The sequence below is a fragment of the Sinocyclocheilus grahami genome, unplaced genomic scaffold (assembly GCF_001515645.1).
Source record: "Sinocyclocheilus grahami isolate Dianchi unplaced genomic scaffold, SAMN03320097.WGS_v1.1 scaffold1226.1, whole genome shotgun sequence".
Lineage (NCBI taxonomy): Eukaryota > Metazoa > Chordata > Actinopteri > Cypriniformes > Cyprinidae > Sinocyclocheilus > Sinocyclocheilus grahami.
In genome coordinates, this window is record NW_015506405.1 from 87,109 (window position 1) to 103,677 (window position 16,569).

The 16,569-nt window shown below is 40.5% G+C and overlaps 1 protein-coding gene across 1 annotated transcript in view; it reads right to left on the bottom strand.

Moving 5' to 3' along the window:
- The window catches only part of LOC107568233 (low-density lipoprotein receptor-related protein 1B-like), a 159,521-nt gene that overhangs the window by 65,815 nt on the left and 77,137 nt on the right, over nt 1–16,569 (bottom strand). The window contains exons 20-23 of the mRNA XM_016254167.1: nt 12,663–12,863; nt 7,504–7,749; nt 6,126–6,323; nt 4,577–4,781 (exon numbers count right to left, since the gene is read on the bottom strand). Coding sequence (XP_016109653.1) covers nt 4,577–4,781; nt 6,126–6,323; nt 7,504–7,749; nt 12,663–12,863 — 850 coding nt within the window. The remainder of the gene's footprint in view (nt 1–4,576; nt 4,782–6,125; nt 6,324–7,503; nt 7,750–12,662; nt 12,864–16,569) is intronic.

The following is a 16,569-nucleotide window of genomic DNA, read 5'->3' on the forward strand; positions in this document are numbered from 1 at the left end:
ATATATATATATTTTAATTATTATTTAGAATTTGGTCAGATTTTATGTTACTGTGCAATATTTATAAAATTTTTATGAGCTATCTTTTTCTATTACATTTTTTCCCCGTATTTTTTTAGTATTTCCCATTCATTTCCTATGTTGTCCATTTTTGAGAGTGAAGGTACCAAGTGTTACTTTTTATTTTTCAACTTTAACATATCTGAATCATGTCCATGATTTTTTGTGACTTCATATAGCTAATGCGACAAAATCACCAAGTGTCGTCTCATTCCGATGAAGCAAAAAATTTAAAATTTCAAAATGTAATTTTTTTTGGTCAAAAGTGACCGAAGAGGCCCAGAGGGTTAATAAATTATTAAAATAATGTAAAAAAATAAATAAAATCTAAATCTAAGAAATATTTGGCATGCTAATTATCAAAACATAACAAAATAGGTTATATTTTGTAATACTATATATAGTATTGTCATTGTCGTATTATTTGATTACAAATCATCTATCAAATCCATCAGTTCTGGTGTACCTCAAGGTTCTGTTTTGGGCCCCTCTCCTCTTTACCATTTATATGCTACCAATTGGACAAATAATCAAGCGCTATGGGTTTAACTTCCACTGTTACGCAGATGACATTCAAATTTATTTTAGCGGACCTTCCACTTCAGTGTTCCCTCCGCCTGCATTAACAAATTGCATCAAGGAACTCAAGCTTTGGCTGGAGGTAAATTACCTTAAATTTAACTCTGATAAAACAGGTAATTCTGATTTGCTCTAAAGCTGTTGTATCTAAACTCTCTGGTCAACTGATGGATCTGGATGGTGATCTGATCATGCCCTCCACTAAAGTTTGCAATCTTGGTGTTCTCATTGATTTCACGCTTTCATTCAATGATCACATTGGTAAAGTAGTAAAGACAGCTTCCTCTTCAGGAACTCGAGCTGCGTCGGAAACGCTAGGGGAACGCCTTCTGTGACCACGCTCTGAATAACATGTGAAATCAGTCCAATAGCTGAGCGGGACGTCACGGGCGGGTGACGTCATGTCCAGGAAGCTATAAAAGCACATGCGACGGAGCCAGCGTCAGCTTTCTGTCATTCAGCGAAGCGCTCTGTGTGTGTCAGTCATATTTATTGTTGTCTGTCAATTGTGAAAGTCTATAAGCTCCAGCTATGTCTAAGCTCATGCAAAGACAAAGCATTTCAAGGGCGAGAGCAAGCCACGTTGTAGGTTGTGTGTTCCTCTCTGCCCAAAGAAAACGTTATATCACGAGTGGGGATACACACAGCCTGTGCGTGGTTTGCTTCGGAGTAAAGCACAGTTGTTACAGCCTTGCTTCGCTCTCAGAGGGCTCTCTTTGAGGAGGGAGCATTCACTAGTGTTCCTTGCGGTGCTGGCCCCGCTTTCGCAGAGGCGGAGCAGCGGCTGTGCTCGTGGGTTTCACGTATGGATCTGCTTCCTAATCACCAGATCCGGCGCCCGCTCTCGGGGTTTCGGAAGCCCGCGCTGCGGTCCTTCCCACCGGAGAGAGGGTGCGATGCTCCGCCTGTCTTTCTCCGAGAAGATTGATACGGAGGGCGTCAATGAGCTCGCCAGTTGCACAAACATCAGTTACACAAGCATATTATGCCTGATATTATAATGAGCAGCATTAATAGGGAGCGGAACTCGCGCAGTCGGCTCTCAGGGGGCAGATTGTGTTTTTTTCCCGCTGTTAAGCTTTCCGCTCTCGCCGGGCACGCTCCGAGGAGTGTGTCCGTGCCTGTGATCTTGCGATTGCGGTCCCGCTGCTGCTGAGCCACGGCAGCGACTGAGAACGCGGAGATCGCACATGATCTAGCAGACGGGTTGGCGACGGCTCTTCCTATCTCCACCCGTGTTCGCTAGATCTAGAGCTCGTTCTCAGGGCTTGGAAGCCCGCGCTGTGGTTCTTCCCCCTCTGAGTGAGTGCTGCGGCCCTCTTTCTCTGAGGAGATTGATGTTGTTTGTGTGACTGAGTGACTCGCGTGCAGCGCATATATTACATCATTTCGGTTTTTGATGTGAATCTTAATACACTAGACCATATTTACTCGTCTGGTTGTTTGATTGCATTTAACTCTGAGGAATAAAATGAAGTATTTGTCTGACTATGAGAAGTTAGATATACAGGGGCTCTTGGGATATAAATTTCTCGAGTGAGAGCACGCATTAACCTCTCTTCCTCTGAGGAGGTTGAGGCGGTTAGCAGGGGCTGCTGGGCGGAGCAGTCCCAACCTACCGTGTTCCAGCCCCTCATTCTGGGGGCCTCACTTCTCGTACTCCGCAGAGTCAGAGTGGCGCTCCCAGGCCGCAGGCTTCAAGCAGAAGGCGGGTCTGCGGACCGTTATTCTCGCTGGATATTCTTTGTCGTAAATGTCCTGACGCCTGAGGCCTAGGACTTTTTTAGGGCCAGCTCCCTCTGGGGAAGAGCGGTGTACACCGCATTACACAGTGCCCGTCTCTCTTCAGTGCCCTCAGGAGGTCGGTCTGCCAACCCTGCCGTGTTCCAGGGCACAGCGGTCTCCGGCGAGCGCTTCTCTCAGTTACCGCCCGGAAACGTAGTGGTACTAAGAGGCTTGCTACCTCTACGGAGGTATTTAGATGGGCTGTGGTCTAGTCTTCCTAGCAGACGACGTGGGTCTGAGGGCCATCGTTTTCAATAGGAGACTTCAACTATGAGGGTCCTGTTGCTGTGGCTCAGGACCTCGGAGGGCAGGCCCCTCTGGGGAAGAGAGGTTCACACCGCATTACACGGTGCCCATCTCTCCTCAGTGCCCTCAGGAGGTCGGTCTGCCAACCCTGCCGTGTTCCAGGGCACAGCGGTCTCCGGCGAGCGCTTCTCTCAGTTACCGCCCGGAAACGTAGTGGTACTAAGAGGCTTGCTACCTCTACGGAGGTATTTAGATGGGCTGTGGTCTAGTCTTCCTAGCAGACGACGTGGGTCTGAGGGCCGTCGTTTTCAATAGGAGACTTCAACTATGAGGGTCCTGATGCTGTGGCTCAGGACCTCGGAGGGCAGGCCCCTCTGGGGAAGAGAGGTTCACACCGATGTGTCACGATTAATCTAAAAGATGCACATATCCCCATCCTTCCTCATCATAGGAAGTTCCTGAGGTTTGCTTTTGGGGGCAAAAGCCTACCAATACTGGTTCTTCCTTAGGCCTTGCACTCTCACCCCACACTTTCACGACTCAACCACATCGACAATTGGTTGATATTAGCTCAGTCAGAGTGAATGACGGTTCGACATCGAGATGTCATTCTCACTCACACGAAAGAGCTGGGGTTAAGACTAAACACCAAGAAAAGTGTGCTTTCACCAGTACAGAGAACCACTTATCTGGGCGTGGTGTGAGATTCGACCACGATGCAGGCATGTATGTCTCCTGCTCGGATCGAGTCGATCCTCACCTCAGTCGCGAGAGTAAGAGAAGGCCGGTCACTCACTGTCAAGCAGTTCCATACTGCTTGGGCTGATGACAGCTGCGTCAACGTGATAACTATTGGCCTGCTGTACATGAGACCCCTACAGTGGTGGCACAAGAACAAGGGGTTCTCCCCGAGGGGAAACCCGCTCCGCATGCTCAAGGTCACGCGGAGGTGCCTACTTGCCTGGAGATGCTGGCCATGTTTTGAGTTCTGAAACACTTTCTCCCAAACTTAAGAGGTCACCATGTGTTGGTGCGCACCGACGACACAGCGGTGGTCTCTTACATCAACCACCAGGGAGTTCTGCGTTCGCGCCCCTTGTACAAGCTGGCGCACCAGATACTTGTGTGGTCCCAGAGCAAACTCCTCTCGCTGAGAGCAGTTCATGTTCCTGGGCATCTCAATATGGGAGCAGACATCCTGTCGAGGCAGGGGCTGAGGTCCGGGGAATGGATGCTTCACCCCGAGGTGGTGAAGCAGATATGGAGAGTGGTTGGCCAGGCTCAGATGGTTTGTGTTCTGTCTTCTGGTATTGATGTTTATTTGTTTCTGTTCCTTAAACCTGACTTGTAAAGTGACCTTGGGTGTTGGAAAGGCGCTATATAAATAAAAATTATTATTATTTTTATCATTACTACCAAAATATCTGTAGTCCTAGCCATAAGCCTGTTTTTGTTCATTTACAATGTGAATAAGGATTATTTGTGGTCCTCAAATGCTGCTGGGATCATTGTGTGACTTTTCTGAGCTCAGGCTGTCATATTTAAGACTTTCTTTTTCCAAGCATGCCTCCATGAGAAATGTAGAGCTGAGCAAGAGAAGAGCACAGCTGAGAGTAAGAAGACAAAAAAAGAAACAGAACACAACAAATAAACAGCAAGATGCAGCACGTTATTCTAGAACTATCATTAGTAATAGATGACAAACAAGTCCCCTGAAATATGATTGCTCTGTTATGTACCCAAGATAGTCTCTATGAGGACAAATTATGGCAAAAAAGAAATTAAACTTGTTTTTCACTGTTTGCTTTTGCTGCTGTGAACGTTGCTGAGGGGCTCTGAAAAAGAAAAGCAGAGTAAGAGAAAAGAAATTAGGCTGTGGTAAATTTTGCATGAGACTAATACACACCCCTGTCCCGGGTCTACAGCCAGCGCTCGTGGGTGCTCCATGCCACCGGCAATCAAAGTCGTTCTCATTTCGCCATTCAGCTTGGCCACCTCAATCTGATCCAAGTTGCTGTCTATCCAGTAAAGGTTTCCTGCAATCCAATCCACTGCGAGTCCCTCTGGGGTGGCCAAACCATGCTGAATCACAACCTCGACCCCGGTCACACCTACAAAACAAACCACTCGCGCTAGTTCATAGCGTGGATGGGGTTTTGAATTCAGCACAGCAAAGCATTCTGGTCATTTTGAACTTTCTTTTGAAGTGTACAGCTCTTCAAAATGCTACTCCTAGCTGAAAAGACCAGCTTGAACCAGAATGCATTATTATGCTGCTAGTCATGTTGTTCACCAGCAAATGATGCAGGTCTTTCTGATGAAGCTGGAAAAAGGAGGCTTGCTAATTAAGGTAGTTAAAGGGATAGTTCACATAAAAACGAAAACTACTTCTATAACTATAAAAAAAATAGTTTCCAGTAAGTAAAATAAAGCTGAAATAAAATATGCATATTCAATTAAATCATTAAACTCACAGTAAACTACATGTTGAAAAAAATAATAATAATTTCAGCTACCTGAAGTTAAAACTCAAAAAAGTACAAAAAACCCTTAATAATAATTACTTAAAAAAACTAAATAAATGTAAAAATAATTTATAAGCAAATGATGGTCTAGCGTATATACAAATACAAAACATTAAATGACATAAAATGACAAATTTAAACTAAAATTAAAATGAAACCTGAAAATATACAAATAAAAGCTAAATCAAATTATAAATAAATACTATAATAGTATATAAATAACATTAAAATAACACTGGTTCCAAACCTGTATGACTTTCTCTTCTGTGGAACACAAAATAAGGTATTTAGAAAAATGTCTCAGTGTATTTTTTTTCATACAATAAAAGTCAACCATTCTTCTAAAAAATATATATATATATATATATATATATATATATAGGGCTGAACTATCCCTTTAAGAAGCCTGGTATGGACACCAGAATATCAACAGCAGCCGATCAGCATCCAAACACAACATTTGCTGGTCTTTTCAACAGGGTTTCTGAAAATAACTCTGGAAAAGAAAACACTGGCATTAAAGGAAAGGAAGTTTTCCCTCAGCAGTAAACAAGATTTTTTTTTCAGCTATCTATAATCCAGCTGTTTGCAATTATTCTCAGCTGCGGAGGGTTTTATGAAATGCTAACAAAAGGAGAGAGAGCAATGGCTGCACTGGGGGCCTTTTCCTCTGAGAGAAAGACTCAGATGTATGCTTAATGCAGCTTCAAAATAGTCTTCAAAACAATTCAAGGGTATTCGTCAGCTCCTTCAGAGGTTTTCTGCGTCATTCAAAGAGCCACTGTACGCAAAGCACATTCTGTATTGCCTTACTATTCAGGGGACATGACCTGCGTGCTAGGAATGGGGAAACAGAATATCTACTCAAACTAAAGCTTAGGTTAAACAAAGGGCGAGTAGGAATGGGACATCAAATTGGTTGTTCATTACCTCCGGTCTCGGAGAGCTTTCCCCGATAGATCTTATCCTCCACCACGTCGGTCCAGTAAAGCAAACTGTGGTTGAAGTGGAAGTCGAGAGCGATGGTGTTCCGCAGGCCGGGCACGAGTAGGCTGTAGTCACGTTTATGAAGGTCGATTCGTCTGATCTCATGCCGGATAGAGAAGATAACAAAAGCCTCAAAGGGATCTTGGAGAAGAAACAAATTGATTATTAGCACCCCACACCTGTGCATTAGAGTTTACGAGAGCATTACGCTTTGTGTGGAGGCGTCAGTCATGCACATTTTCCTGTGCACAACCACTAATTATCAAAAAGATTTACAGGGACACTTATCTTAGAGAAACCTGAGGATAATGGTAAAAGACACTTGAGTCGTCTTTGAAAAATCCACACACACACAAAAAACAAAAAACAAAAAAAAAATCAACCCCCATTAATTAGATCAAAATACAGGTTCCATCCAGAACAAAGTCATCCAGGTATATACAGTATAAAGTATAAAAAGGTATTATATAATTAAGAATAATATATATTCTTAATATAATTAATTTGGCAGTCCAGCTCTATATCTACTAGGCAACATTATCCCAGAAAAAAATATTTTCTATTGGTATTGGATAAAACCTGCTAAGAGCTACAGTATAAATGTGACTGTCTGCTATAACAAGAACTTTCTCTCAAGAGCTATATACGTTACTAAATCCATAAAATACCACACAGATGCTTGTTGTCATATTCTGACTAATGACCCAAATTCAGATTCCCTGAGACAATTTAAAAGCTTTTGGCAGGCATGCTGCTGAAAAGACATTAGCTGCTCATTGAGAAGCTCCTGTCTGCGTATCCCACTATCAGTGTATTACTGTTGCTCTTATTGCTGTGTACCGTGGACTGATCCACTGTGGACAAACAGGAATGCACATGAAGTTATTTCACTGAGAATCATAAACTAGTCTAGAAAAATACTTGTACTACTAAGTCAAATATCAGTCTGTTCTTAAAACAACACTACTGTATCATTGCTGCTTATATTTTATAGTGCTTTTTTGTCATTCTAGGTCACATACTGTATGAACTGTTGTTGCATGGGAAGATCTACATACTGATTCTTCAAAACTTTCTATGTACGTATCAAATACATTTGGAACGTATGATGGTGAGTGAAAAATGACAATTTTCATTTTTGTGTGAACGATTCCTTTAAATACCAACTTTCCACTTTTTTTTTTTACTTGGACCACTAAATCATTAAATTATTTTTAATATTATTTTTGTTGCAAGCGCGTGCGGGGACACACACACACACACACACACACAGAGAGAGAGTATACAGTATTTTAAATTTAAGTTTGAGGAATTTAAATACCTGTGCTGTGGCAATTCTCTCCATCTGGATCAAGTCTCCAGCCGGGATAACAGGAGCACTTGACAGTGGTCTTATGCTGTTCGCATATCTGACTACATTTCAGGTGAGCAGAGCAGTAATCCACCGTCTCGCATGTTCGATTGTCAGAGCCAAGATGGAGTCCGATGGGACATGAACACACCACCCCTTTGCTGGGGATCACTGAACACTGGTGACTGCAGCCCCCATTACCTTGCACACATTTCTCTGGAAAAGACAAGAACAGCACGAGTGAGGACAAAAACAGAATCAATTTGAAAGGCTGGTGATATGGAGCCATGTTTGCTGAGATTCAAGATGCAAACTGAAACAGAAAAGCCACAGATGAACAAAAGACTGACGGTTTGGATTGAATATTTGCACAAGGCTATAATCTTATCGCTCTTTGCCTCATAAGTTTTGGTGTCTTTCTTGACTTGACCACTATGCCATTACTCTGACCTAATCAACATCACCAGCCAAGTGTGTCACAATAATTAAAAAAAGTGTAAAGAATTACTTTATTCATGAGGCAGATTCAATGAGAAATCACAGGTCTGAATTATGACTGACTTCAGCCACTGCGCAGGCCAAACAAACTCAAGGTGGAAAATGGCTTTTTCTTAAGTTTAAAATAAATGAAAACTAGGTCTCCGATATATCACGTTTTTTAAGAACGGTTCAGACAAACTCTGGTACTCTTAGTCTCTCATCTCTAATGGATAAGCTTTTTTCTTTCATTGAAGCACCTGGTCTTTTTTACAGGAGAAAAACAAAGGGGAGGGAGCTCACAGCTTCCAAGGTCTTTTTGCCTCTACTGATTATGATGATCCCCTCTGCAGTTGCAAGAGAGAATTGAATTTTCTTCACGGGGGTCCTGAAGTCTATATGGAGGTGAAGAATAGCTGCTTCCCAAAGGTTACAAATGGTATTGAGTCCTGCTGCGCTGGTCTGAGTCAGTCAGCCACCTCAAGGTCCATTGTCACAATCTATTTGGCAATAAGAGACCCAAGCCAAAAGCAGGTCTAGTCAGACAGATAATATACCTCGTACTCAGAACATGAGAGGTGGGCTCCCATGGGTGGCTGCTGGCAATACACTGAAAGTCACTGAACTGTTTGTCTAGTTGCATTCTGAGAGAATTATACATTGGTGACTCTCAAGAGACACTTTCCCAAGTGAGGGCTTTAGAGGGAAACAGATCCTCATGTTTAGCTCTCATTCAGACGGGCTTCATGTTTTCCGTGTGCCGGTAGCTTACATAGCATGCAGTGCTGGCTTTCCATTACACTCGCTCAAGGATGCATCTCAAAGAGATTCAAGTAGCCCTGAGGGACATGCCGTGTCGACATAAACACGATATTATCAAAATATTTTCACCCATGGAGAGTAACCACAATACATATTGATTTGCTCAAGTGTATAAATCCAAATCTTTATAGCTCAGGTATTTTATTCTCATTGGTTTGTTACCATTTTTTTAATGGTTTGGCTTTCTGTGTATTGATAGAACTACTCCGCATGACTACTTCTTATTCAACCAGTCCAGCATTTCTTGGAGAATGGACCAGACTTTACGTAATAGCACAGCAGTTTTCAGTTAGCATTAAACACAAAGTGTACAGTGAATAAGGCTGTCAATGCAAGCATTATGAACCAAGTGCTAAATATGCACTGCGACACTTGCATTAATTAAAGACCAAATGAATTAAAAAATCAAGTGTTGCGTTAGTTCTGGCAGGTCACGTCAGTTAAGCTAGCATCAGCTGACTCTCAGCTGATCCACACTTCCTATAGGGATACGACCCCTATCACAGCATCCATATATAAGGTCCTTCAGTATTATCAGCAGCTTTCACGTTGCTCAATAGCTAATTAAATAATGAATTCAGCAGGCAAAACCCCATCATCTCACCAGGAATTGTGCAAGTCAGATTGTGAACTTGAATACATGAATTCGCCGCATTGATCATAAGCTGCCTGATTTGGAATTGACTAGATTAGCACTGCTTCTCACATCGCTGAATTATTGACATGGACTCCATGAGTTATACTAATGTGACTGACTCAAGAACAAGTTCAGAAGGGATAAGCACTCACCGCATGAAGAAAGATACCGAGAGATCAAGCATCCATGTCACAGCTGGCTATGCTTCACTCTCCATTCATCTCTGAATGTCTTCACAAGGCTAAGTTCATTTTTAATTCTCTCAGGTTATTGGCAACATGCTTGTTGCTAAGGCTATCCTAAGGCTTATTTAGCTGTTTTCAATAAAATGCTTGTGCTAGGCTTATGCGATCATATTGGTCATGTGTGTTATTATCTGTTGATAACATGCTTGTTGCTGCAACATGCTGTGCTTTAACCTGTCAAATCAAGTTGCCTTTATTTATATATCAGTATGCAGCACAGATTCGGGCAGCTTTGCGGTGATAGACAGGAAATAATGATCATGGTGCAAACTGAATAATTTCTGCTGTGGTGCAGCTCCAAAGAGAAAATGGTAAACAGCAGTTGTTCAGTTGAAGTTAGTTCAGCGTTTATTCTGTTCCGAGTATCGGATAAGCTTGTTCTATCTAGTTGTATTAGAAACATGCTTGTTCTTAAAGCTATCCGGTTGTTATTGGGAACATGCTTGCTCCAAAGCTATGTAACGACTGGACCAAGCAGACACAATTATTTGTTATATTAAAGTAATAATCTTTAAAACCCACACTGTGAGCTCCATGGAACATCTCCCAAAAGTGCAACTATCACCCTAAGAGGGCTGTTACCCAAGCTACCATCTGATAAGACTGTTTTATTGCTTGAAAGTATGTGGAAAGATGCTATGTGCAATGGAACAGACCCTGTGAAAGACAGACTATAGAACGGACATTTCAACCACTTAAATTCATAGACAAACCTTTCTCTGAAATAATATACATATTCCAGGATATTGTGTGTACTATTCACTTGAGACATATACAATCATGTTTCCTATGTAATCATATGATTCTCCTCTTGACCAGCCAATCCAGTTTCATATGCAAAACACCTTGCTAGAGACAAAGGATCGTAAAATGTCCCTCCAAAGGTACCATTCCTCATGGACTCACTCAAATCCTGAGGGTGTGACACCCTCACACTTTAAAGATCACTGATCACAGGATCAGGGCGGTTCTTTTAGATTCTGAGAAGATGAGGATGCTGAACTAGAAGTCTTCTAAGGACCCCTAAGTTTGTGCCAGGCTGCGGCCTTGTCTTTCCATTCACCAAAGATCCTCAGATTTCAGCTGGTTCTCTCTCATCAAGACAACAACAGACAAGATCAACTGGAGCCTCAACAAACTGCATCAGGACACTTTTATTCAAATGGGCAAGACATGCAAGTATCAAACTTAGTTTCACTGTTTGATCCATTAAGTATCCCCACCCCTTTTAAAGAAGGGTGTGTTACAACTAAGAAACTAATGGTTTGCTCAAGGCTGTTGATCTGCTGAATCTCAAACAATACTATAACTTCTTGCATTCCTGTACTCTGCTTAAGCTCTCTTCCCAGTACTAAACTGTATGCATGTATGTGTGTTAGAATAGTTTAAGTGTTTAGTGTAGTTAATAAAGTCTCGTTTGTATCACACTCAAGGTTGTATGTTGTGTTGCTCATAACTGGAGTCCCTAATCATGCAGATTTTGGCTACATGCTCAGAGTAGTACTGTACAATAAAGACATTATTTCCCATACCCTGGAAATAAACATTTCTTAGAATTAATAATCAATTAACACTGGGTGTTTGCTGGGCGAACAGGTTTGTTGACTGTAATATTAATTCCATTAGCTGCTCCAAATATTTATAATTAATTATAACTGATTAAATTATTAATTATTAATATTTGCCTTTTGAGCTAATTTGATAGCTACAGCTATCTGCTTGTTATTGGAATATGCTTGTTCCTAAGTTTTCTGGTTGTTATTGGAATATTCTTGTTCGAAAGCGATCTGGTTGTTATAAATGGAAACATGTTGTTGCTTAAGCTTTTCAGGGGTCATATGGTTAAAGGTAACATGCTTGTTGCTATGGCTTATGTGGGTTTTGGCAACATACTCATTTGGATCATTGGTTCTGCAATACATTTATGTTGGTTCTGTTCTGTTTACCCAAGGGGGGTTATCACTGCTCTCCTTGCTCTTATCCATGCTAGGCTGCATGGATGCGCAGGGAGTTCTTGCCCAGAACAGAACCATACCGCCAATCCAAACTGTATGCTAATTGTCAATCACCTTTGACGATAGTGGTCCTGACAGAAATCAAAGTTGTGTGGCTTTTAGACCATGTCTGTTAGCTCTGCAGAAAAAAGCACCTCTAGCAGACATTAACAGCGATGTACACACATTTTGTGCTGAACTGTGCCACGAGAAGCCATGCTTAACAGCAGTGTTGTTAATGTTAACTAAAACTATTTAAAATAGTTTTAATTTAATTAAAATAAAATAAAATATAAATATTCAATGAAAAACATGTAACTAAAAAATATTTAAATAAGAAGTGTTGCCTTGGCAGCTAAATAAATAAAGCTCTATAAAAGGTATAAAAATGATAAAAAATAAAAAAAGTATATAAAATTACTGAACCTTTCAAATTAAAATGAAAACTGAAAATATCAAATAAAACATAATTTAAGTCATTATTATTAAGTTAAGTTAAACCTAAATTAATAAATACAATAATAATATATAAATAATACTAAAATAACACTGACTAAAATAAAATGAGGTTCTTAACTGTGGTAAACCCATTAAATCACTGTAAAGTTGAGCAAAAAAATACAATTTCAGTTTTATAATTGTTTGTGAAATTTATTAGCAATTTCTGAATGAGAATTGGTTTCACACCAATTTTTTTTTCACTGTAATAATAACTGGAATTAATAATTATTCTGCAAAGTAATACAGTTCCTTATCCTAATTGCAATCTGTTTACAGTTTCCAAGCAACACAGGCACATTAATGTAGAATTAGCAGTCACAGGTGCAAATTTATTCAGCATGGCTGCAAAGATGCCTCATCCAATCAAAAATTCGAGTTGCAATGATTCATTTTTATCAAATCTCGAAGTAACACAGCAGATGAGCCTCTAATCAAAGCTTCACATGCACTCACCACAAGAAGGACCCTCATCCGAATGGTCAGCACAGTCGTTTCTCCCATCGCAGATCTTGTTGGGGGGCAGGCAGGTTCTGGAGTCATTAGCACAGGGCTGAGTGGGGGGCTTACAGATGGAGGACTCACACGATTCTTCATCTGAGCGGTCTTCACAGTCGTTGTCACCGTCACACACCCAGCTCTTGCTGATACACTTCCCTTGGGACACAACATTCAGTCAGAGCACTATATAAATCAAGCTGTCAGGCTTAATTTGTTGTTTGTAGGTGAGCATGAAGATAAATCGGGGTAAATTTTAAAAGGTGGCAGAACGTCAAACTGGCATGACGTCAGGTACACACAGAAGCTTCAGCTTATTTAACCCTCAGAGAACAACTTTAGCAAAATTGCAACATTTGTTTTTTTTATTATTTAACATGTATTTATCACACAGTGGAGCTTATTCAGAAATTATAGATACTATATTCCAAATTACTTTCAATTTAGCCAAATTACATTTCATAAAGTATCAGAGGGCTGCTGAGATGAGCATACTGAAGTTTCAGCCTTCTAGCTCACTGGGAAGACTTTTATTAAGGTCAAAGCAACTGCAGTAGAGTCCTATAAATTTACAGGGGAACAGTGCAGAGTATGAATACCCCAGGATCATGAAGTCAATGTCAAAGGGCTGCTCTGAGATGAACACATCTAAATTTCAGCCTCCAAGCTTCCTGTGAAGGCTTCCTTCAAAGGTTTATAAGAATTTTTTTAATGCTTTCGTCTCTTATGCCTGCCCACCAAGACTGCAATTATTTGATCAAAAAGGCAGTAAAATGGTAATATTGTGTATATAATTACAATTTAAAATAACTGTTTTTATTTGAATATAGTTTAGTTTATAGTGTTCATAGTTTATTAGAGTTTATAGTGTATGTATATATATATATACAGTGGGTACGGAAAGTATTCAGAAAATCAAGAACCCTTCATGAATAGAAAGTTCAAAAGAACTGCATTTATTTGAAATATAATTTTTTGTGCCACATTATAGATCTCTTTACTGTCACTTTTGATCAATTTAATGCATCCTTGCTAAATAAAAGTATTAATTAAAAAAAATTCTTACTGACCCCAAACATTTGAATGCTGTTCTTCTGCACTTCGCAACCCTGAAAACGCAGGATTGAAAAACAGTCGGCTTTGCTTGTGTTCAGTCTATTTCCATGATCAGATAAACAGGTGAACACACTTTAGTCTGTTTCTGAGCCTGTCAAAATGATATGGGATTTGGCATTCGGTGTGAGGTGCAGTGGTCTGGAAAGTGTGTACGTTGCTGCTTTTTAGTAAATTTTTGACATCAAAAGGAGGAGGAACAAAACAACAAACAATTCTTGAGCTCTTTTATGGCTTGACTGTAGATGTCTTTTCAAGGCAATCATTTACAATTAGGGTGACTACATCAAAAAGCCCCATGTTGATTGATTCCACTATGGTCTGAGTGAAGCAAAAACTAGTTATAGATACAAATTAGGCTACAGCAAAATCTGATCAAAAGAAACACAAAGTTGAATTCTGTGCGTAAGGGGCCGTTCACATATCGCGTCTTTTGCGCACTCAAGTTTGTTATTTCAATTGTAGACGTGCGGCAGGCGCGCTCATAATGGAAGCGACGCGCTCATTTTTTCCAGGCCCATGCACGCCGCATCGAGATAAAAAAAAACATTTCAACTTTTCAGAATGCCGCAAGCGCACCGCGGGTCATGTGACAAGAACACCAATCAGCTTCATCCTTTCCTGTAACAATATTGAAAGCTCAGCCAAGATGAAGGAACAGCTGATTATAGCTGTACAGGGATAGCCATTTTTAAATAAATTTAGTAGCAGAGATACTGCAAGCGATTTTTTGTGCTGCAAATCCATTTATCCTTTGCTGAAACTTCTGCGTCTTCATGGAGAGCGCAGGTCATGCTTTGCAATGGCAGACGCTTCGGGAGCGCAAGCGCCCGAACGCTTTGGAAAAAAGCAGAAAGCGGCGCGCCTAGCGTTTTCCATGCATTTTTAGAAGCGACACGTGAACGGCCCCTAATCCTTTTTGTGCAGAGGTAAGATGTGTAACTTTTTCCAATACATTCAATACGTTCTTCTACTGCAGCTTAATATGCAGTGTAGGATATCAGACCGAATCAGACAATCTAAGATTTGGTCAAAACCGAGTTGAGGCACGAGGAGTCACAAAAATTCCACAGAGGCCCAAGACAACAGGATGTCATAAATCAGACCCTAGCCTCTGAAAAAATGCAAGTAAGCTACAGTATTTGTAGCATTATTTCTTGAAAGGTGTAAACATTGTTTCTCTGTGGCATTAGGAAAGCTTTACTCTGTTCCAGCATCCATTCTAACACTGCAACATTGGCTCAACCAAAGCTGCAAATTAGGGGCTGGACTGTCAGTTTGACCAACTAACAGCAGACCGAGGTGTCTTCGAGAAACATTTGGATGTCTTAATATTTGTTGTTAATGCTAGTGGCACAGAAATGATGTACCTCACCTTTTTAGTTTAATGTCATAGCTAACTCTGAATATGGAACAATGACACTGCTACCAAAGTATACCTCACTGTGAAGTACAAATCATTCCAGCTCACACCATTCATCTCAGCCGTTCTGGATAAATACGAATCCTAACATACAGAGATATTGCAAAGGATTGCACCATGTAACGAAAAACATGCTGGATTTATCATCCGACTCAATTTGCAAGAGGCAAAGATAACTGAAAGCTCAAGGATGGCATTGTGGTATAAAATATCACCCGCTGCTTCACAGAATTAATATAACAGTTTTGATTTACATTATATAGAACACAAGGAGAAAATAATAGCTGTAGGTCAGTGCATGAAATAAATGTAAGGTCAGTGCAGACTAGGAGTGGAACGGTTCAATTTACTCACAGTTCGGTTTGTATCACAGTTTTAGAGTCACAGTTTCGGTATGGTTCGGTATGTGCTATGTTTAGGCAAATGCTATACTGTCAAATAAAAATAAAGAAAATGAGAATAATCTATCTAACACCAAGAAACAGCACAACTAAATACAATAGAGTAAAGATACAAATAAACTAAACAGTGATTTTCAGTTTTTTTTAGGTAGGTCTTCAGGTACAGCAATTGAATAAAGTAATGAAATGTAAAACAGCATTGCATGTTTGACTGTATAAATTAAAGATTAATCTTTATTAAAGTTACAAAAGCTATTCAATCAAGAGCAGTGAGTGATTTCTTTGTTGTTGCTGTTTGATTAATATTAAGAAAGTGCTGTCACTTTAAGAGAATGCACTGATCCAGTGCACTGATACAGTACGTTCAGCCGGCTACATCTGCTATAGGATACTTACCAAGACGGGCATTTAGACATAATTTTTGTGTGAATTTGTCCATCTAAACACAATACTTCAGCAGTGGCGGCGTTTCACAAAACCATAAGGTATGGCAGTGGTGGGAGTTGGGGCTCTATGTAACTTTTGGCACTCTAGCGGTTAATAAACAGAACTGCACACATCCCGCGGAAGAACATTCCAACCGGAGCTACTTCTCTACTTCTCTTATGTCTAGCGATTCACGCAGGTATGTGTTACTCCTCAGCGCTGACGACCCGACAAGGCTACAATAGTCCAAATATAAGTACTTATTATAAGTGTACCGTAGTGATTCGGAATAAGACAAAAACGCAGTTTGGAAGATGAATTCATGATGTACTCGCTCATTATATACATTTTGCAAATTTTGAACACAGAAAAAGCTACATAGTGCTGCTTTAAATGTTTAAACTGGCAAAGCTTAAATGAGTTTAACTTAAACACAGATATTAACGTGTGCTGTTCAGGTCTCACCTGTGCGCGCGCTATCATATTCCAGCATACGGCATTC